At 49.1% G+C, this 22,338-nt stretch overlaps 1 protein-coding gene across 2 annotated transcripts; it reads right to left on the reverse strand.

Annotated features, from left to right (window-relative positions):
• Positions 1-34: 34 nt before the first annotated feature.
• NEMF (nuclear export mediator factor) lies at positions 35-21,454 on the reverse strand. 2 transcript variants are annotated; one of them, XM_005505153.3, is made up of 33 exons: positions 21,293-21,454; positions 20,467-20,535; positions 19,222-19,324; positions 18,179-18,304; positions 17,954-18,102; positions 17,668-17,735; positions 14,102-14,188; positions 13,108-13,184; positions 12,652-12,722; positions 12,487-12,562; positions 11,467-11,529; positions 11,092-11,169; positions 10,527-10,735; positions 9,329-9,514; positions 8,792-8,855; positions 8,455-8,543; positions 7,898-8,001; positions 7,489-7,551; positions 7,161-7,273; positions 6,305-6,362; positions 5,897-5,955; positions 4,644-4,764; positions 4,232-4,502; positions 3,632-3,674; positions 3,500-3,549; positions 3,075-3,222; positions 2,734-2,811; positions 2,461-2,655; positions 1,863-1,895; positions 1,260-1,366; positions 1,147-1,190; positions 975-1,054; positions 35-522 (listed from the first exon to the last, which is right to left on the reverse strand). In XM_005505153.3, the coding sequence occupies exons 1-33, from the start codon at positions 21,349-21,351 to the stop codon at positions 445-447; spliced, it is 3,219 nt and encodes a 1,072-aa protein (XP_005505210.2). In that variant the 5' UTR covers positions 21,352-21,454; the 3' UTR covers positions 35-444. The 2 variants fall into 2 exon arrangements, with proteins under 2 accessions (XP_005505210.2, XP_005505211.2); XM_005505154.3 differs by having other exon boundaries at positions 4,232-4,499; positions 21,293-21,450.
• Between the last annotated feature and the right edge of the window lie 884 nt (positions 21,455-22,338).

Genomic DNA, 22,338 nt, shown 5'->3' on the forward strand with positions numbered 1-22,338 from the left:
AGCCGTGAGGGTCACAACCGCAGCACTCAGGCTGTGCTGGGGAAAATAGAACTCTGCGTTTACTCAAATACAGCATTTTGCACCGAAACTCTCCCACCACACCCTCCAGGCCCCGGCTGAAGAAAGGTACAAGTATTGGGACGAAACGACGCGAGTTTTGCTGGGGAGGGAGCGCTCGGCCCCGGCACCGAACGGACAGCGCGCCGGGACAGCGCGCCGGGACGGGCCAGCGGGCTACGCGCGTGGTTTGATGCCATTTGCGGGGAGTTGCTACGAGTCCGTCTAAACCGCGACGCAGGAAGCGGTCCTGGCCTGCCGGCCGCCACGGCAGCTCCGGTCGGTCAGATTAACAGCGCGGGTCCGTCCGTCCGTCCGTCCGTCCCAGCTGCAGGTGCTGGATTCCGACTGCGCGCAATCCCGGGGCTGAGAAACGCAAACACCCGCTCACTTCTTTTTCCTGTTGAGGAGATGAGGCGCAGACACTTTGACTTTACCGGGAATATTTCTTGACAAATCGGTGTCCTGCCAAACATGAAAAATGAGAAATTAAACACAGCAGAAAAGCATTTACGAACATTTTCTCTCTGCTGGCTTCCCCAGCCAACACACGGCTGATGTCAGCTTTCCGTTGTATTGATGAACCACTTAATGCTGTTTTGTGCAGCTTCCGTCAGCTCCACGGGGATGGGAGCAACTCCTCCCTCCCCAAAACTAGAGGACTTTCTGGAAGCCGATGCTTTTGCCGGATGTATTTTAGATCAAGAACAACACAATACAGAAACCTGAGGGTCAGCGACACCACCGAGGCTCAACTTGGAAAGATTTCTCCAGTCTCAGCAGTACTGACAAATACAATACTGCTAAAAACTACAGGACACTTGGTTTTGGGAGTATCTACCCTCAAACGGTACCCGGGGACATTTTGCTGCTGTTGTTATGTTAGTACAACAGAAAGGAGTAGAAGAACAAGTCACCTTCACACTGCGGAACAGGTCTTTTTCTCTTGCAGTAGCTTCTTTGGATTGCATAAAATTATGCAAGGCGATCTTTGCAGCTGGAAAAACATGGGAAAGATTTAAACGGGACGTGGAAAGGTGCTGGTTCAACAGGTAGGGGCCTGAGCAGGATTTGTGCTTTACCACATACCTTTGCCCTTCTTTTGGGTGCCTGGAGTGAGCTTGACTTTATACCTTTCGAAAGCAAAGGTGGTGTGAGCCAGGGCCGGCGCCGCCGAGCCCCCCGCAGCGCCCCGGACTTACTTGTAGTTGTTCATGGCGGTGTAGGGAGCGCAGATGGGAACGGCGAAGAGCAGAACGTCCTCGGGGTGCGGCTGCCCGGTCAGGGAGCCCAGCAGCGCCTCGCTGTCCTGAGCGGGGACAAAGCAGCGTGTCCCGCACCCTCCCCTGCTCCGCAGCGTCCCCAGCTGCGGTTACATCTTCACAGTCCCCAAAGGCTTCTCCCCCTTATCATCCTTCCGTAAAGGATCTAAATAAATGGACTTATTTCCAGCCTTGGGGAACACCACAGCCTGTGATTAGGGGTAACTTCAAAGTAATTTTAGATGTAAATACATTTCTAAACCAAAGAGCGATTTGCGCTGCATCGTATCGTGGCATCTTCCAGCCCAGAGCCACCGGCACCGGGGGAGCAAACGCCTCCAGACACAAAGACAAGGGACAAACCTCCATTTTGGCAGCCCTTGGTTTCTACAGGGGTTGTACATGGTAAAACAAGGTGGGAATTAAAAGAAATCATGTTTTTTAAGAAGAAAGTTGGGTTCAAGTAGCAAGAAGGGGACTGTGAACAGCACAGCCTGTGTCACACGGAATAAAACCTTTTCCTTACCAAACACGAGCATTTACCTCAACTCCCGGCTGATCCTGGTCCTGCTCCTCCTGCACAAACAAGGGAGACAGCAGAGCTGAAATGAGCACACGACTGCTTTGAAAAAGTCCCTTTATCAGCAGTACACGGAAAGGCACATTCTCACTGCCAAGCACACTTCACCTGTTTTAAAGCAACAGTAAGAAGAGCACTTTCACATGGGTGGGGCGAAGAATATTTCTTTCAACACTCCAATTTGCTCAGCACACGCCAAGCTGGGCGGAGAGAGATGGGCTGTGATTCAGAAACTGATTCACAGCACAGCTGGAGTGCACCTGGGTACAGTTCAGCTGCAGAGGGTGGGAGGTTTGGACTTAACCCTCGGTTCTCCCCCAAGCCCCCGGTGCGGCGGCGCTGGGAGGGCAGTGTGCATGCACAACAATGGCTGCAGGGGTTTTGCTGCTTCTTGACACCAACGTGCTTCCAGAGTGGCAGATCAGACACAGTGTTTGCCACAGCGCCCCAAAACCAACGAAAGCTGCTCAGGCTCCCGGCAGAAGGGAGTTCGGCAGCGCCAGGACAGCCAGGGCACAGTGAGAAGGGACAGAGGTGTGGACAGGACAGCGTGCCGCTCACCTTCTCGTCCTGCGGCTCCTCCGGCGCCGGCTCCTGCGAGTCGTGCAGCAGCACTCCCGCGGGCAGCGCCTCCTTGCCCCCCGCAGCACCGCGGCGCACGGCCTTGGGTTTCTGCTGCTGCTTCTTCGCCGGCTCTTCTTTCGTCTTCCCCTTTTTCCCCTTTTTCCCTTTCTCGTCCTTGGTTGACCCTGCAGACTGCGGGTACACACGGAGCTCAGAGCCAGCGACACAGGCGACCGTGTCGCGGGGACAGAGCTCCCTCCCCTCGCTCACCCCCAGCAGCTTCATGATGAGCTCCCGGTCCTCCTCGTCCTGGTCCTTGTACTTCTCCTTCATCTTCTTCATTTTACTCTGCAGAAGAAACACATCAACAGCTTTATCAACCAGGACTTTGTGTCCACAAACACCAAGATGCCGAACGCACACACACATTCATTCCTCCCAGGCCTCCCGAACCTCTTTCGGAGCAGTTCATCAGTAACCAAGAGACTCCAGTTTCACCACCAAGAGTCTAAAACGATCAGGTAGCCACAGAATTCTGAGAGAAAACTGCTATTTCTGTCCACACTTCACACGGCAGCGGCTCAACCCGCAGTAACCTGGGCCCTGCCCACCTTTTGGCCCCGCTTGACGGGCGGAGGGGCCGGCGCAGCCTTGTTGGCGTTGGGAGCAGGGGGAGGCTGCGTCTCCGTCTCCTTCTGCTTCTCTTCAAGCGGCTCCACGTTCTCCGAGTCGTTTTGCTGCTTCTTTTTCTTCATTTCTCTAAGGAAAACCATCACTTGACACACTGTTGTGACAAGAGAGGCTCCCCTGCCAGCATTACCACCCCGCATCCCCGCTGCGGGGAAACCTGCGGCACGTCCGCTGGAAATGAACCCTCCTCAGTAAAACCGCGAGTCCACGAGTGCACAAGAAACTGTTTGTTCACAACCAGAGGATGGGAACAGCCGCCACCCCACAGCGGAGACGCACGACGGACAATGGGCACGGACTGGGAGGCGTAAGACAAGGCCAGGCCCAGACACGGAGCGGTTCTCACCTCCGCTCCTTGGCAGACAGGTGCCTCCGGCCCTGGGATTTGCTGTCGCTCTGAGAAGGGAAACGCAGTTAGAGCACATCACGCGGCAGGGCGCGCACCGCCCTGTGCCAAACAGCTGAGCTGGGACCTTACCAAGCTGGGCTCTTCCTCTTTGGGGATGATTTTCTGCAGGGATCTGTGGGGAGATCAAAATGAAGCTCATGAAAGCTCAACCACGGACGTACCACCACAGCCCGGACACTGGCTCACTCGGTCACGCCGTTTTCAGCTTTCTAGTTCTTGAAATCCCCGGTTTTGGTGAATTCAAAAGGGCGGCAGCACCGGGATTTGGTTTACAAAACAAGTACGATCTCTGCCAGTTTTTCTGATGTGCACACACAGACCAGTAACAACGACAGCCCGGGAACAGGATGCGCCAGAGGAACCCCCGATGTCCGGCTCCCCGCGCTGCGCTGCTCCTGCAGAGCGGCCGCGTCCACCCGCTCCATCCCGCCCTTCCAGGGATGGGGGGACACAAGCTCACCTCGCAGCTGCACGCCGAGCAGTAACTCAGCACCCGCTGAAACTACTCAGAGCTCAAGTTTCTCAGGTCTGAACAGCCCTGACAAGAAAACTGGGGCAGCCTGAGCACCGAAAGAAGCAACAGCAACTCATCCCAGCCCTCGTCTTGGCAGCGCGGAGATCCGCAGGAGCACCCGCGCCGCTGATAAACGCAGCTGCTTCCTCGCTTACCTTTGAGACTGAAGATGCGACAGGTCGATTGTTGTATCTGGGTATTTTATCTCTTCCTCCTTCACTTCGTTTTTCGACTCTGGATGTTCCGCTTCATCTTCAGATTCTCCATCATCCTCTTCGGAGTCGCCCTCCGGCACAGGCTCGTCTGCTCTGCCCTGGTCAGGGTCAGCAGCGCCCTCGTCACGGTTACTCTCAGACATGGTTTCCACCCGTTCTGGTGCTTCCTGACACTCGTTTTTTTCCTCCTCGCTGCTGCTGCCTCCTCCTTCTGGGGCACACGGGTCAGGAAAACACAGTTCACATCAGAAACACCAAACCAACCCAGAACACGGTGCAGGGGACTAAATGTTAAACCCAGAATGGTCCTGTGTGCCAGCAGGACACGCAGCCCCCGTCACAGCCACCGTACCTAACAGCTCCACCTCCTCCGACACCAGCTCACTGGCGCTGCTGGAAACCGTTTCCAGATCCTCGTCCTGCACTTTGATCTTCCTTTCTTCTCGATGTCTCCACACGCAGCTCTCATCCACCTAAAAATGGAGATGCCTTTAGGTCAGGCCAGTACCACAGAATCCCAGAATGTCAGGGGCTGGAAGGGCCCTGGGAAGCTCACCCAGTGCAATCCCCCCATGGAGCAGGAACACCCAGATGAGGTTACACAGGAAGGTGTCCAGGCGGGTTGGAATGTCTGCACAGAAGGAGACTCCACAACCCCCTGGGCAGCCTGGGCCAGGCTCTGCCACCCTCACCAGGAACAAGTTTCTTCTCAAATTTAAGTGGAACCTCCTGTGTTCCAGTTTGCACCCATTACCCCTTGTCCAATCATTGGTTGTCACCGAGAAGAGCCTGGCTCCATCCTCCTGACACTGCCCCTTTCCATATTGATCACCAGGAATGAGTCCCCCCTCAGTCTCCTCTTGTCCAGCTCCAGAGCCCCAGCTCCCTCAGCCTTTCCTCACACGGGAGATGCTCCACTCCCTCCAGCATCTTGGTGGCTGCGCTGGACTCTCTCCAGCAGTTCCCTGTCCTGCTGGAACTGAGGGGCCACAGCTGGACACAATATTCCAGGTGTGGTCTCCCCAGGGCAGAGCAGAGGGGCAGGAGAACCTCTCTGACCTACTGACCACCCCCTTCTAACCCACCCCAGGTACCATTGGCTTCCTGGCCACAAGGGCCCAGTGCTGGCTCATGGTCACCCTGCTGTCCCCAGGACCCCCAGCTCCCTTTCCCCTACCAGCTCCAGGGATGTTCGCCACCCATTCAGAGAACACCCGACTCAGGTTTATTCTTTCCCTTTGAACACTTTCTGCCATTCAAAAGGCCAGAAAACTAAACCAGCACATTTAAACCCCGGTCTGACCACCCAGAACATACAGTCAGTGAGGAGACCCACAACCCACATGCTTCAAACAGCTGGTACAAAAATTTACCAGAGGCAGGAACGTGCACAGCGTCTGTCTGATTTAAATGAAGACAGTGCAAACTGGGGGAAAACGGAAATGAAAGCAGAGGAATTCTCAGCCAGTAGCATTTTATTAGATTTGTCCCAGTGGGAAAAGAAGTAATTTGGAATATACTGATAAGCAAGAAGCAGAAAATAAGCCTCCTACAGCTCAAACCAAATTAGAGAAGCCAGCAGGAGCCGCGCAGAGAAAGCAGTACCTTGAACAAGAAGCTGAAGCCCATCATCAGATACGAAGGTGGAAGAAAATTCTTCTTCCCTGAAAAACAAAGGCAGATTCTCATGAGGAGGTTTAACAGCTACGTTACATGATGTGTTTTCAAAATTCGTTTTTATTACAGGCTTCAGGCTAAGAAAAAACTACCCCGGGGCTTGTGGTGTCTCTTGGATGACAACGGAAGAGGAGAAACTCAAAAGCGGTCTAGCTAAGGGTCTCCTGGCCAGGGCCTCAGCTCGAACGCTGCTGCAGCCGCCCCATGGTCCCCCTAAGCCGCCCTGACCAGGTTTTGAGGAGCAGAGCGGGATCTGCCGGCTGCCGCCGCCGCACAGCGCAGCTTCTTCACATTAAATGCCTCATGACAAACTCACACCGCTCCTTCGCATCTCACCTCGGATCATGAAGCTTCCCGTAGTGAGGTATTCTCCTGTAGGGGCCGTTTTAGAAACCTAAAATAATCACGGTATACAATAAAGAGTATCAGTCACAGGCCAGCACTGTGTGATAACGGCATGAACAGAAGCAACACTCAGCAAGCTGCACGTTTAACTCATGGGAGCGGTTTGCAGGACTCTGTTCCTGAAGGCTTTTCTGTCCTTTGTAGGGCATTTTCCTAAGAGATGTTTCAATTCAATCACTCACACCTGGCACTACGTTTCACAAGCCCGGGGTGAGTAACTGGGTTAATCAGGAAATCAGAACACTAAAGGTACTGAGACCTCCCGTTTACCGTCATCTCCCCACCGTCACACCTGAGCTGGCTGGAAGCACAGCAAGACTGCAGCAAGACTGATACACAAGCTAGAAGCAACACTGAAAAAAAGTAAAACTCCCTTTTCAATAAAAGTCCTTGTCTCTGTTAGTAAGAACCCAAGCTTGTAACATTTCCTCTGTCATGCCCGTGGCGTATCAGAGGTAACCCCTCCGCCCGAAGCGCAGCAGAGCGGGAGAACCCGCAAGGAACGGTATCAGAGAACAAGTTTCGCCTGCATCACAGAATCACAGAATCATTTTGGTTGGAAAAGACCCTCAAGATGATTGAGTCCAACCATAACCCACCCCTGTCCCTGCTCCATGTCCCTGAGAACCTCATCTCCATCTGTCCAACCCTCCAGGGACGGTGACTCCAGCACTGCCCTGGGAGAAAAGTCTCCCCTCAGCCTCCACCCGTTCCCACACGCGCTTGCGGTCACACACCAATTCCTTCGGATGTTCTGTCCCCAAAGCTCACGCAGGAGCGTCCTCACCTGGTTGTGGGAGACCCACCAAGCGCTGGTGACAACGCGGGCGTCCCAGGCCGCGCTGTAACACAAGGCCATTGTGCCAGCCTCCGTCAGCGTTCGTGGAGGGATCGGTTCACCTACAAACAACACCCAACGCGTCAGGGAACGCGGATCACGCACAACATGAAGTTCTGCAACTTCCACACGCGCTGTAATCCAGCGTGTGAGCTTTCCCTAAGGGAAAGGTCTGCAGGAGCTGGCACCACTGCGAGGGGAAGGCGGCTCGCAGGGCTCAGCAGCGCCGTGTCCCCAAGGCTTCTACGAGTCCCCACGTCAGCCCCACGCAAGGTACCTGATGGGTTCTTGATCACGCAGCTCGTGGCTCCGTGGAGATCGGCGTGCACATATATGTCCCCTGGAAAAGAAGCCACTCAAATCAGTCCCATATGTGTTAACTACAGAGATCACTCGAGCTAAGCAGAAGATTTGGAAACGGCTGTTTTGGCTGCGAGGAGCAGGATGGGAAGAGGATACAGGAACCTTTCAGTCCGTCCCAGTTGTCCCAGCAGAGCCCCCAGCACCCTACAGACAACATACACACATTCTCCAGGACTCACCATCATCAAAGATCCCTTTTACCTAAGACCCAGCTCAATGATAAAGCTGAGAGACCTTCCCATATCACTCTTTTACATTTACAAAACGAGAAGGGAAGGAGACGGGAAGGAGACGGGATATAATTCACTTAACGAGACTCTGACCTGGTTTAAGATAGCGCTTTACGATCAGTTCATTCTGCTGTTGATCTCTTCCAGCAATAACAAGGTAATTCTCAGAACTAATGAACCACAGGAACTTCTCAAACCTGCCAAATTACATCATAGTGTGAAAAACGCCTGGAACTACCAGAACATTACAGAGGTATATTTATACCAAGCATCTTGGCATCAAGTCCTTACAAAAGACACTGCAAATAGTTTCACACCCATCCATATGTCTGAGGCTTAAAAACAAAACATGGTACAAATATAATATCACTGCCAATGGTATTTTGAGATGAAACAAGTACAATCACTACAAAGTCCAGCGGCCTCCTATTTATTTTGTTTTAACAATGCAGTTAGTGGTCTATAAAAACCTTTGGGCTTGAGGCTTTTTGTGCGATTTTTTTTTTAATCTGCTGTTAATATTTCAGAGAGCTGCCAGAAAGCTTTAATAACAGTGAAGTTCCCTCTTTTTACTAAGCCCACATTTCCAGCCACTCGAAATTCACACACATTCGCAGTATATTAAATAATGACAATTAAACTGTACTTGCCAATAGACTTTCCTCGCTTTCTGAATGGTGGTAACTGTCTGAACTTCCCGCAGCGTCTGCTTCGTCTTCTTCTCAGCCGATTTAAATGCCTGTTTAGACACAAACCAGGATCAGAATCCACCAGCAGAGAAACCACAAAACTGCTAAATGAACAGCAGGGAAGTTGGTAGGAAACTACTCTGAGCTTTTTCCTTAAAAGCTCAAGAATGAAACAGCCCTGGTTGGTTGGTTGTATCTTTCACGTCTCACTAGGACTACCTAGACAAAGACAGGATTTTCCACTTATCAGTGACAAGGACTCTGTTTTTAAATACCTTCGAAACCCAAGAAAAAGTACCTTTTCTGCAGCTTCTACTGTCTTCTGCGTTTTCTTAGCTGCATGTCTCTTGTGATCGTAGTACCTGCGAAACACAAGTGGTTTGTATCTCAAATCCCAGCAGATCCACTCATTTTTAGAACATACTTATCACAGTCCTCTACATTTGCTGTTAAGCAGTCAGTTTCGAGATTTTAATTTTTAGCCCAGATTTTCAGCTTAGTCTTCCCGCAAGAAAAGGAGCCAGATGAAATAAGTCCCCTCCTCAGACAGAACACGGTGCCTGGGTTAAAGTGCGGCGAAACAGCCACTTTGTCCCAGGTGTCACTGTGCAGAACCGTACTCAGAATTAAAGGAATGGGACGGCTGGAGAGCAGCCGCTGTGCAACAGCGAGACACTGGCTCTGGATCAAGAAAATGCAGGTCCCAGGGCTCAGGGCGAGCTGCCCATTTCAATTGCTAACTTCGATTTTTAAAAAGAGCCCTTCCAATGCCGTTATCACCAATAACTGCGAGTATACAGAAACTTCTACTACCCACGTTCACTGTAAAACTTACTTTTTGGCGTTGGCATAGGCAGACAAACCGAGATCAACATCAACTAAAGATGGTTTGTTTTTCTGAGGTTTCTTCAACTGCTTGTTTTTATTCTTCTTCTTTTTCCCCTTTGGTTCTTCCGTTTCTTCCTTCTCTACATCAGCCTCCTCCTCCTCCTCTTCCTCTTCAGATAACACATATGGGTTCCTAAAAACACACGACATCATACGATTAAGATACGAGAACTGGTTATTTTTCACTCCATGCACTCCTCTTCTCTCACAAAGGCTGCAAGATGCCTTAAATTCAACCTGGTTTATGTCTTGGAGTCACCCAAAGTTTTGGGGAAAAAGAAAGCAAAAGATAAAGAGCACAAACATTCCAATCCAAGGAAGTGACATTTTCCAAGGCAATTTCTTCTATCAAAAGACACACATCCATGCTATCAACCGAGAGAAAAATCAGGACTTACAATAAAGAACAATCCAAAGATCTACTTTCCTAAAGCAAAAGAAACACAAGACATTCTATGTGTGAACACCACATGAAAAAAGAACAGTCACGGTGAACACGACCGCAAAGTGCTGGTTTAAAACTGGTTTCAAAGAGGTACTCTGAGCACACACACGCTGGATTTGTGATTGTTTCTCACCAGGACATTAAATCCTCCTCAAAATAGCTGTACTGAGTCTGTGTAGCAAAAGGTGGTGGAGCAGCGTAAAACAATGTTCTTCATAAAGGGAAAGAGATCGCCAAGTGCTCTGTACTGAGGCAGCACTGGGTGCACTGACTGAGCGGTTTGATCAGCAAAGTGATTGTTGCTCAGTATAAAACAGACGGAGAGAGCGACTGATGACACGGCTGCCAACACAGAACTCACTCCTGGTAACAAGCTTATTCTATACATTAACACTTCTGAAAATCAGGTAACTAAAAAGTCATAAATTAGCTTTGCCGCATAACCAAAAGTTCATAGCTATAGAAAATAAATTCTCCCTTTTTCTAACATCCCGATACAGCGTCAGATCAGGTTTCTAACGACACTCCACACGCTGCCCCACTGCCGGCTCGCTCATCGCCACTTCCACAAAAACCAGCATCAAAACTTGAGGCTCCCAACTGCTTCAGTCTTGAGCCACCAGCCTTTCACAGGCAGCATCAAAAGGAGCAGGATCTCGTGAATTTTGGATCAAAGAACAGTGATTTGCAACGTCCTTACCTCAGCAGCATCGTGATATGATTCGTCTGAAGCTTTAACTCTTTGATTGCACTCGCAACGGGGTCTCCCTGGGCTTGAGCTTCTTTAACAATCGCCCCGATCTCAGTCCAGTCTATCTGGTTGGCTAATGCGCTCCGGACCACCTGGATGGCTCGGTCAACGATCTCCAGGTTCATTTCTATAAGTTCTCCTTTTATCTTATCAGCTTCCTTAAGGAAAGAAAAAAGTTTATGCCTATTGAAGCTAAAAAGATAGTCAGCAATAGTTTACAAAAATAATAGTAATTAATATTGGGATGAAACCCAAGAATGACACGGAAGTGATCACAAAGGGCAATGGCATGAGCAAATTTTGGCCGAGGTACAAAGCATTTGGAAGGAAGCAGAACCCACCAGGCAGGCCTGGGCTCCCCAAGGGGCTACAGGGCGCTCACAGCCAAGGGGAAGCTTCGCTTTGGGGTCTGACACTGGCTGTAGCCAGCAGGACGGGCAGGTACAACTCCTCAAGAAACATTAAGTATCTTCTTAGTTAAAAAAACTATAATAAAAAATCATCTCAGCCTTACCTGAGCTTGCTGAAGAGCTTCTAGTCTGTGCTCGTGATCCCTACGGACGTTTTCAAGTTTCTTCAATGCTTGTTTTTCCTTTCAAAAATAAGAAAGGTGGAAAAATACATAAGCAAACGACATCTTATCACCTCATCACTGCAAGACATTCAACACAACACTCCAACACAGAAAAATACAGCAGCATAAGACGCAATCTCCAAAATACTGTTAATGCTACTTGCATTCCAAGCAGAACCAACTGCTACATCATACATCTAGAAATCCACCCCCTGACCAAAGCAGAAGTGACACCCCCCTCACCCCAGGCTACAAGACCCAAATGTGAAGCTCAGGGAGGCCCCCGAGCTGCTCCCCTCTGGGCCGAGCGCGTACCTGCTGCAACGCTTTCAGATCTATTTTCTGTCCCTCTAGCTTGGAGTAGAACTCGTCTGCTGCCTGCAAGAGAAAATCAATTTTAAGGATGTTCAAACTGCACTAACTTAAAGCAGAAATAAGCAGAGGTTCTGCTTAAGGTGGCTGCAAAGCCCTAGAAGAGACCGATGCTAAAACGGGGCTCAGTAGCTTCCTCCGTTTTACCTTCGCATGCGATGAGTTCAGCAAGATACTCAAGGATACGTCTCACCACAAACCAGGGCTACACACAACTAAATAAGCGGCCAAAATACAGCTAAGAAATTATGAAAGGGAAGCTGCTGTTTGACACAATGCGCTTTTCAGATTAAATGCTTGCAATTGCAGACCTGTCAGCCCTGAATTCCTGCTGCTTCAGCAAGTCAACAAACCACAAAAAAATCTAGGAAGTATGTCTATGAACTGCTCTGGTGCTCCAGCTGCTTAAAGCTAAAGAAGGGTTTGGGCTGTTCAGATCGTCAGTGCTGGGAAGGAGAGGACAGAGATTCAGCCGAGCAGCAGGGTAGGAAAGTGAAACGGGAACTCTGGAGATCCAGGTCGGGAAAAACGTGCAGTTCATGATTTCAGATGTTGAGGAGTCAAGGACCAGGAAGGACACCACTCCAGGAAATATTAAGTCAGGTGCCTGAAGCTTTCAAAGTTGTAACTGGAAACGTATAAATGTGACGACTGTTTGGCTCCAGTGACAACTCAGCATCTGAACTCCCCACTAATGAAATGTTTGACCAGGAAAGGTAAGAGCCGCCTTCCCCGCCGTTCAGGACACGCTCAGCGCCGTATTTCGGCTCGAGCTGAGTTAACCAAGACAACACTGCTCAGCAGTACCAAAAGGCCCTGTTTTAATTGGCCTTTTCCACATAAAACATTTATCCATAAAATTAATCTATGTTTTCATTAACAACTTCCGCACTACATTTTCGTTACTCTTTTTAGCAGCAGTCAATTAAAGCTCTAAGTACAGTATCAGCAAAAGCACTGTACCTTATTGAATGAGTCAAATTCCAAGTACGGACATTTTGAATGTTGAGAAAACAAGAAAGGATGAAATTCCTCATATCTGTAAAATACACATTTGATATTATCACCTGAAAACTAATTTATGTTACGCAGTCTAGTAAGAAAGAAATAAAGACTTCAAGTATTTACGTGTAGATATCTTCTGCTGGTTTGTCTGGTTCCAGGCTTGGCTTTTTCTCCCTTTTCTGGATAATATAACCCTAAAAGAAGATATATAAATACGTTATCAGCATTTGTGTTTGAAAAGGACGCCCCTTATCTTGGCAAGGCAGGAAGTTTTAGGTGCTGACCCACTCATCAGGGTGAGACAGTAATTAATTATAGCACGGAGACCTTGTGGCAGAAGTGATGTGATTGACTGAGTGCACAGGACCTACATAATCTGCTTGTAAATGATTCAATTGCTGCACATCCAGTGCAAGGAAGGAATTTATACTCCTCGTCGCTACCTGGCGCCCAAGCTCACAGAATAAAACCCATAGCTGATAAAACCAGGAGCAAACACGCGCCCAACAACACCCGCCGGCCAGTTTAAACCTGCAACTCCTGCACGACTGGTAACCGAGGTGCCCAACTGAGACCCACCTGCCCGCTGAAGTCGTCGGTCAGTGTCATGTATTCTTCTGCTTTCTCTAAAGCAGTGAGCACTTTTTCAACATTTTCTAAAGAGAGAAGGGGGAGGAGAAGAGTATTTTAAAACACCCAGAGCAGAAAGATATTTTTATATAAACACAACGCAACAGCAAAGCCACAAAAGGCCAAGGCAACTGCTCTTCCGATGACGCGCCAACTTAACCATGTGAAGTAGGATTCTAGAACGTCTCAAAAATAAAATCGCAGGTATTCTTTACCCCTGGTGCTTCACTACAGCAATTACTGTTCATTTTAAACAGGAGCCCTAGTGCACATTTTACGCTTGGTGAACTTCTTAACAAAATATCTATATAGGTACTTCTAAGACGTAACTATTTAAGTTTCATGAAAACGAGACCACAAAATTGCACTTTGCAAAAAATCAGACTGCAAAGCATAAACTAGTAGCTGTGAGAAGTTATTTGCTTGTTACAAAGGTGATTTATTACAGCACCATAATGCAGTAGGAAGTAAATATCCTCTTGATTTATGGCAAATATCAAGCACACAAGAAAAATAAGACTATAAAAAAATCTATTCTAACTTTGCTACCCAAATCCATAATTTCCCACTAAATGTAAAGCCGCTACTCAATGACATCCCCACCACGTTTGCTATAGATAATGGAAGAGTTTGATGCTCACTCTTCTATACAGGATTCTTGTAGAACATTCCCTTACATGGCCAGAGTTCAGCTGATGTTTAAGGGTGTATCTCATTATAAAACCATTTAGACTATAAGAGGAGCCTGAGGTTTTAATTGTGATACAAGCAAAATTCCAAAGTTTTAATGTGAACAAGGTTGGTGCCCAACCTAAAAATATTACAGTATATAAGTCAGTACTATAGGTTTAAGGATTACTCATCTCTTTGGAAAAAAATACTACACAGACATAAAAATTACAATATATACAGTGCAGCCTTTAAAATATTATTTCCTACATACCTTTACTTTCCATATGCTGATCTATTTTGACATAACCAGAGAATCCGACTTCTATAAGGCAATGCTCAATGAGGGTGGCTCCATAAGCTGTTAAAAAATAATAAAAGAATCACCTGTAGAAAACATCCACAAAGAAACTTGTATTCACATGAAAATCAACAAGCCATGGCTGTGACTCCGCAGTGAATGGGCAGGGAGTTGTGGTCCCGGTGCAGGAGGAGCAGATGCTCGGGACACACGTGGTGACCGTCCCCAGGGCAGCTGAGTCTCAGCTCACATCTGGTCCCTTCTTCCAAAACTTGAGGATGCTGAGGTTCATCTGGAGCTGGGAAAGGTCTAGGACAGAGTGGGGATATACAGGAAGGGCTTCACATTGGCTAAAATGGAATGAAAGCTTTACATTTAAAAGGGGGTAGGAAAGATTCTGAACTGAAGAGCATAAGAAACCAAACTGCCTGGCTTGGGATGGGGTGAAGACACATGAGTTCTGCAGCTTCAGATAAAGCATCAGGAAAAAGCTGGCAAAGCCACACGTGAAACAAGTGGCAACAGAAGCAGATGCAGCCCCGTCTGAACAGGGTGCCAAGAAGCAGCAGATGAAAACATATAAGCTCCTACAAAGATCCTTAAAGACTAAGAAACAAGATGGGGCCATGGAAAACCAGGTTTAACTAGGAACACGTGAAGCAGAAACACGAAGAGAGCTGGACATAGAGCGGCTAAATCAGGTTTCGATCGTGCCAGCCCAGCGGGACAGATGTCACGTCCTGCTGCAAGGCTGACACTCAAGTTTACCTGGATCCACGCTAGCACAACAACGGCCCAAGAAATCTATGGGCACCCTCAGCTCAAAAGGGAAGATTACATCAACCAAGGAAGCTTGAAAAAGATCCAAGAAAGGCTGGCATGACTAAGCAGTGGGTAAAGAGAAACTGTTAAAAGCAAAAAGTTATCTGAGGTTGTGCCCCTTGAGACCAAACCCTGGCAGGTGAACGTAAAACACAGCAACACCGGCCAAAATTAATCTTGAGAAAATCAGAAAAAAAAAAATAAAGATTAATAATAAAGCGTTTTCCTGATACATCATAAGCAGGAAACCTGTTCGGATCAGTAGGTTCCAGAAGTGATCAAAGTGCACAAGGAACACTCAGATATGACCATTGCAGGACAATTAAATTAACGTCTTGAGTTTCATTCATAGTGCAGGGGCACAGGGACGCTCTGGCTGGAATATTCCTCTGTGGGCAATATGTCAGAAAATCGGCCTCAAATCCAGTTGTCAGAAGAGGTGATGGATTCAACAGACAAAACACGCAGCAGTTAATCCTCGGGATCACGCAGTATTCAGCCAGGTGTCTAAAAGGACTCAAGGATGGAGATGCCAAACTGCAATCTGTAGCTTGCAACATCTCTCTTGCCTTAGCAGCAACAGGCACAAGGAGGTTAATGCACTGGTCATACTAAAAAGGAACCAAAAACCTACAAATTCTTTTTAGCCTAAAGACTAAAATGAGCAGAGAGGTTTGCACTAGACATAAAAGATGCAGCAGGTTTGTATTTTGAATCATAACTCTACAAGGCAGTTAAAAAGCATGGTGACAAGAGAGGTCACGTAGATACGGTCTGCTTGGATTTGCAGAAAGCATTTAGCAAAGATCTGAGAGAAAACAAGCGGCCACTGGATAACAGGATGACCCCTGTCTGGGTTAGAAAGTGGCTGAAAAACGGGTAAAATGGGTAACGGAGGAGACATGAACTGTCAGTTTGGAGCGAGGGGAGGAAAGCTGAGCTCTCCAGGGACCTGCACTGACCAACATACACCTACCGGACCCGGGAAGGGTGAACAAAGGGCAAAGCCGCCAGGTGAAACACAATTTGTCTAAGGAACAAAGACAACAGCCAGCTGTGAAAAACTGGAGAAAAACGAGCGATAGTGAGTGATTAGATCAAGAATTAACACATAAACTCCCTGTAAAACAACATTAAATGATCTACGTGAGGAAAGACTACCCTGCTTGTGTGTATTTCCACCTGATCATCTCTGTTTCGGAGCAAGACCTAAAAACAGATGGTCCTGTGGAAACACCAGCTCTATTGTCAACAAACAGAAAAGAGTCGAACTGCGCGTTGGGAATTAGTAGGAAAGGAATAGCGAACAGACAAGGGAAATCATGCCACGGTATAAATCCATGGGGCGAACGTTCTGTACACTTTTACTTACAAAACAGGGAGAGCTAGAAAAGGCTCAGAGAAGGGCAACAAGTGTCATCACAGGCTTGGAAGGGATTCTGTACGAGGAAAGGCTTGTGCGCTGTGCAGTAGGCTGCTCAGCCTAAAAATCACCAAAACTTATACAATAAGCGGTGTGGAGTTGATAAATAGGCAGCAACTGCTCACCTCTGCAAATCCAGTACTAGGGCACCAAGTAAAACTAAGGAGACGAGTTTCAGAACAAACAAAGGTGACTTTTCATGTGACATGAAGCAAGCTGAACACCTCACCGCAAAAACCACGGATGCCACAAGTTCCTACAGGTTCGAAAGGAGATTTGATAAGTGCGTGGAAGGAAAAACCAACCCAAGCTATAAAGTTGCCTGCTGATCAGTCATGGGAAATCTCTAATACGTAAAACTGCTGGGATTGAGGCTCTTCTGGGAAAATATCAGTGTGCTCGTTAGGGCCACAGGTTAATGAGAGGGCTGCTGACCAGGCACTGGCTCGAGGTCAAGCAACCACATGGGGTTTGAGGAGCCACAGAACTGGACACGATGGTTACCAGCATGAGAAGTGACAAAAATTAGGGAAGCGGCAGGAGGGATGGTCGCGTTTCACAGATGGTTAAGGAGAAGTGGGGTGAGAAACAGCCAAATTCACATGGGAGCTGAAGGGAAGAACTCTGGACCTTTCAGAGGGGAGCTCTGCCAGACCACCGTGCCAGGGCAGCCAGATCAGATAACGGCATCAGAACTATCAAATTTGGGTATGGATATAGCAAAACTGGACCAGCAGAGGAAAGTAATTAGCAGTGCGGTTTATTTAGGAGGAGACTGGGGTGGAAAAAGAGAGGGACATGGGTGCAGAAAAAAGAGCATCAAGAAATGAGGAAAGTAATACTGAGGTCTGCAAATCACGTGCTTTGAGCTGTTCAGAGGCTCCTGCCAGGCAATCCTGTGCTCGATCAGCACCGCCAAATCAGGAGGATAAATCAAAATCGTTCTGACTACGCCACACAAGTCAAATTTCCTTCTGTGGTCAGAAAAACGGAGGCACAGGGTGTTTTGCTACCAGAGCACGCCCAGATGGCCATGTCGAGCATCCTGGTGTTACTACTCTCAGGTCCTCATCGCTGCAGGATCACAATCTTCATGCATCTGGCTCAGAGTCAAAAAATTCTACTCTGCTTTCAAAGGCTCACGGTTTTGGTTGTTCTTCAAACATACAGAAAAGCAGATTGTCATGAACAACATCAAAACAAAGACTGCTTGAAGCTGTTCAAATTTTCAGCACCATCTAATCATAATGCGTATTGACCTCACTTTATTTTCTCCCAAAACACAATTACTTACGAAGATGTGGGTTAAGAACCCTCTTCAGTTGTTCCCCTTTGGGTGCATTTGATATTATTTCAGTTAACCTACAAAATATAATGGAGACTTGTAATTCCAAAGAAGAATGGGGTTTAACACTACATTGTATTGCTTGCAAGCTAAAAAACATTTTCAGTTTTAAAAAAAGCAGCGCAAAATGGCCTGTAATATGTGAAAAGCCTACCCGAAGACAAGCTGCCTTTCACAGTTCCAAGCAATTTGGATTTATTCCAATATATATATCACACCATCTAAAAGCAATTACCTTTCCAAGGTTGGCAGAGGTGCAGCTGCTTTTGCATTGTCGACAGGGTATCGTTCCCGAACTGCAAATCTCACATCGTCCGCTTCGTCCGTGCGAAACCTCAGAATGTTTAAAATGATGTATTCGTGGTCTGTGAGGACAATGTTTCCCTGCAGATAGCACAGGGGAGCATCAGCAAGGGCCGTGCTCAGGTGTTTGCTTACGGAGGACACGCTTTGCACTCACCCTGTCGTACAGCTCAACGATGAGGTGATAAGCAGCTTCATCGCTTCCAAACTGGAAATCCACAATCCGGTCTATGCCCAGCTGCTTCACACTGACAAGTCTTCTGGTCTTTAAATGCTTACGGCACTGCCAGTAATGGAGAAAACGTCTGTGAGATGATGCAAACAGAGCTGCTTGTGACATTTTATACTGAATTACATTCTTAGATATAGATCCCTCCTGTTACACTGATCACTTCTTATGTAATACAAACACCATGAGGGTAAAAACGCAGATCTTGGTAACACAGAGGTGTGGCAGCTCTTAGCAAAATAATACCTTAAAATTAATAGGTAATATAATTGCTAAAAGTTCTTACGGTTAAGCCATTTTTGCCATTAAAAACTGGTATTTATTTAGCTCAACAAGTAAGCAGCTAGTTAAAATTCAAAGGGTTTCTTCTATAAAGAGAAGCAGGATTATCCTGCATCCATATATGACGTGGAAAGCCATCCTGGAGAATCTCTGCTGAGTCATTTCACTGAGGTGAAATCCAGAGGTGCTGGGCTAAACAGACCCGTGTGAGTCACCACTGGGGCTGGATCCCTGCAGATCTACCCGCAGAACGCAACTGAGCAGGGTGGAGCGAGATCTGAACCCTCAAAGGCCAGAAGACTGAACAGGAGAACCCTATTAACATAAGGTGCTCCATCCAGAGCCTAAAACTCTGGACAATCCAACTGCAATGACAAGGATTTTGCTGAAGTAAAATTCCAAAAGATCTGGGTGAGGCAGAAAACATCCAGCATATTAATATCAGTCTTCATAAATTCACATTTTCATTGTTTTGGGCACTGAACTTCAGTGATGTCACTCCTGGACCACACTTGCTTTTCCCTTGTCTTTAGTCACCCACTTGATCAGGATCCACCAGGCAAATCCTTCCACTACTTTCTTCTGTCTCAAATCCTTCCACTATTTTCTTCTCTCTCCAGAGACAGAACATGAACGTTGTTTTCTGATATCCAGCCACCTCATTCAAAAGAAATCGCAGGTTAGATTACCTTCATTGCAAAGCTAGATGGCATCATGTTTTTCGGCCACTCAAACTCGGTCGTGTGGATGCGGATACCGGATTCGAGCAGCAGCGTGGCCTTGCAGTCCGGTCTGTTAACAAAACAAGGACTCAGCGCTGGGCACGTGAGCGGCCACCCCTCACACACACCGGTTTGCACTGGGACCAGAGCAAAACACCATAAACCAGCAGTGCGCTATCTACAAAAAATACTGTTGCCCAAACTGGTCAGGTCAGCAATGTGACATGAGCCCCGCCTCCCATGTGGCCCGGGCACCAGTGCCACTTCCTAAATGTTGCTCTTCATTCCTCCAACTCTTCCCTCCCCACAAAAAGAAACAATGACGATTGTGCGTTTTTACACTAACACCTTTGGCCTTTTGTATATTTTCTGCAGGATTTCACACTACATATGCTCTCTCTTGAGAACATCTTGGGTAAAAATTATTGCATTTCACAGTATCACAGTATGTTTGGGATTGGAAGGGACCTCAAAAGATCATCCAGTGCAATCCCCCTGCTGGAGCAGGAACACCCAGATGAGGTTACACAGGAACATGTCCAGGCGGGTTGGAATGTCTGCACAGAAGGAGACTCCACAACCCCCCTGGGCAGCCTGGGCCAGGCTCTGCCACCCTCACCCCAAACAAGTTTCTTCTCATATTTAAGTGGAACCTCTTGTGTTCCAGGTTGATCCCATTACCCCTTGTCCTATCATTGTTTGCCACCAAGAAGAGCCTGGCTCCATCCTCGTGGCACTCACCCTTTATATATTTATAAACATTAATAAGGTCACCCCTCAGTCTCCTCTTGTCCAGCTCCAGAGCCCCAGCTCCCTCAGCCTTTCCTCACACGGGAGATGCTCCACTCCCTTCAGCATCTTGGTGGCTGCGCTGGACTCTCTCCAGCAGTTCCCTGTCCTGCTGGAACTGAGGGGCCACAACTGGACACAATATTCCAGGTGTGGTCTCCCCAGGGCAGAGCAGAGGGGCAGGAGAACCTCTCTGACCTACTGACCACCCCCTTCTAACCCACCCCAGGTACCATTGGCTTCCTGGCCACAAGGGCCCAGTGCTGGCTCATGGTCACCCTGCTGTCCACCAGGACAAGAACAATAGAATTTCACTGAAAAACAGTCAGGAAAGTCAAACACCTATCAATAGAAATTACATACATACAACAAAATCTAGTCTCATATGTACGGCAACAGCATGAAGAAATTTAAAGTTCTTACTTTTGAAGGCGGATAAGATATGTCTTGTTATCCACATCATAAACATTGTTGACTCTCATTCCCAATAAGCTGTCAAAAAGAAAATACATGGAGAACACGATAGACAAACCATAGAACTGGCTGAAAAAAACCTCAGCGTCAATCAAAATATACAGAAGCGCACGCTATGATAAATTGCCAGGCAGGAACTGAGGAGGCAACGAAGGAAGATTAATGGAATGAGCTGGAAGCTGAAAAACCAAAAGGTGGAGAAATTGCTGTTAATGGATAAGGTGCAATAAGTTGAAGAAGAACACAGCTGAGGGTGGAGGGTTCTGGCTCCTGCAAACACCCCTTTTTGGGGCAAGGATATAAAATGTATTGGAACATTTTGCTCCTCCGGGCTGACCTCTGCACTGCTCAGGGAGCCCTTGGCCAGCACCAGTATTCCCTGTGCAAGCACCAAAACGGTCTGGAGGGTCAGTCTCGTTATTTTCCTCAGTGTGGGGCTGAATACGCAGGTTGCCCTGGGCACCAGGAGGGTACGAGAGCTCCACAGGGCACAGCTGTGAGGCTGTCAGAGTGCGAGGGCAGCTGACAGGCCACAGCACCTTCCCCGGGCACACTGTGGGGAAACAGCGCTCCTTGCTGCCCGGAGAGAGCCTGGGGGGGGCAGCGGGCCTGCCGTGGCGGGGGAGGCGTGGGGCACTCGGTGCCCTGTGGCAGAAGATGCGCCGGGGCCGCTCAGGCAGCACCACAGGCCCTGCAGTGGCGGGGACAGGACAGGGCCGGGCCCGCTGAGGGGAATGAGGCGCTGCGGACAGGGCCCCGCCGAGGGGAGCAGTACCTGTGCCGGAGCTCGGCCAGCACCGCTCGGATGTCGATGGTGCTGAAGCGGGACTTCATGGTGCCGCCGCCTCCCGGTGGGACTCACAGCGCTACCGGCCACCGCGCCTGCGCCGCCGCCCGCTACGGGTCGCGCCCCGCGCCAATTCTCTCCGCTCCGCCGCTCCCCGCGCATGCGCAGAGACACGGAGCCGGGAGGGAGGGGGGTGCGGGGTGGCGGCGCCGCCGCGGGCCGGCAGGAGGCGGTAGCGTGAGGGAGGGGGAGGGGGGGGCAAAAGATGGGGCGCGGGTGTCAAAATAAGCCCCGAACGGCGCAAAAGTGAGCCCGCGTCTCTTTGTGTTGCCCAGGTCCGCAAGCGTTTCTCTGCGTCAGGACTCCGATTATCAATACTCAATTACTACACTGGTGCCCCCGGCCCCACCCCTCCGGGGTTTCAACACCGAATACAGCTCCGGCAGCCTCAGCGCCGCTCTGCGGGTCTCGAACCCTGGACTCAAGCGATCCGACAGGCTCTGCCTCCCTCAGCACAGCTGGGATAACAGGCACGCGCCACCGCGCCCGGCGGCGGAGAAGCGGCGCCGCGGCCCCTAGAGCTGTGACACCGCCGGGGCCGCCCCGCCCGGACGCCGTCCTCCCGCCTCCCTCTCACCCCAGCAGCACACGCCGCACCGGCGGAGCAGGCGCTGGCGGAGGAGCGGGAGCCCCTTCCAGGGCAGCGGGCGCCGCCGCAGCGCAAACCCCAATTCGTTGCATGATTCGGAGGTTGCTGCCAGTGCCGCACGGTGGGATCTAGCTGGGGGGCAGCGGAGGATCAGGGGCATCCCCTTGATGAAGGAGTTTCTATAAAAGAGTGTGCCCCTCCCCTTTTAGAAACAGCTCTGTTTTTTCCCCTCTGTTCCTCTCTCCTCCCCTGCAGAAACCCACTGAGATCCGGTGGCTGCTCCTCTGGCTGGGCTGGGACTGCCCGGTGTGTCGGGTAACAGACCCGGTACCTCGCTGCCCCGTTTCCCACGCAAAAAGAAACCAAGTCCCACTCCCTCACTGCA

This window comes from Columba livia, chromosome 5, assembly GCF_036013475.1.
Source record: "Columba livia isolate bColLiv1 breed racing homer chromosome 5, bColLiv1.pat.W.v2, whole genome shotgun sequence".
NCBI lineage: Eukaryota > Metazoa > Chordata > Aves > Columbiformes > Columbidae > Columba > Columba livia.

Bases quoted from the DNA above. Each gene is read 5' to 3' on its own strand.
- NEMF (XM_005505153.3), bottom strand. From the start codon at position 21,351: ATGAAGTCCCGCTTCAGCACCATCGACATCCGAGCGGTGCTGGCCGAG. The intron at 20,536-21,292 runs GTACTGCTCCCC...TCTTTTTGACAG, and splicing joins CTGGCCGAGCTCCGGCACAG to CTTATTGGGAATGAGAGTCA. The intron at 2,812-3,074 runs GTGGGCAGGGCC...TTTCTTCTGCAG, and splicing joins CCGTCAAGCGGGGCCAAAAG to AGTAAAATGAAGAAGATGAA.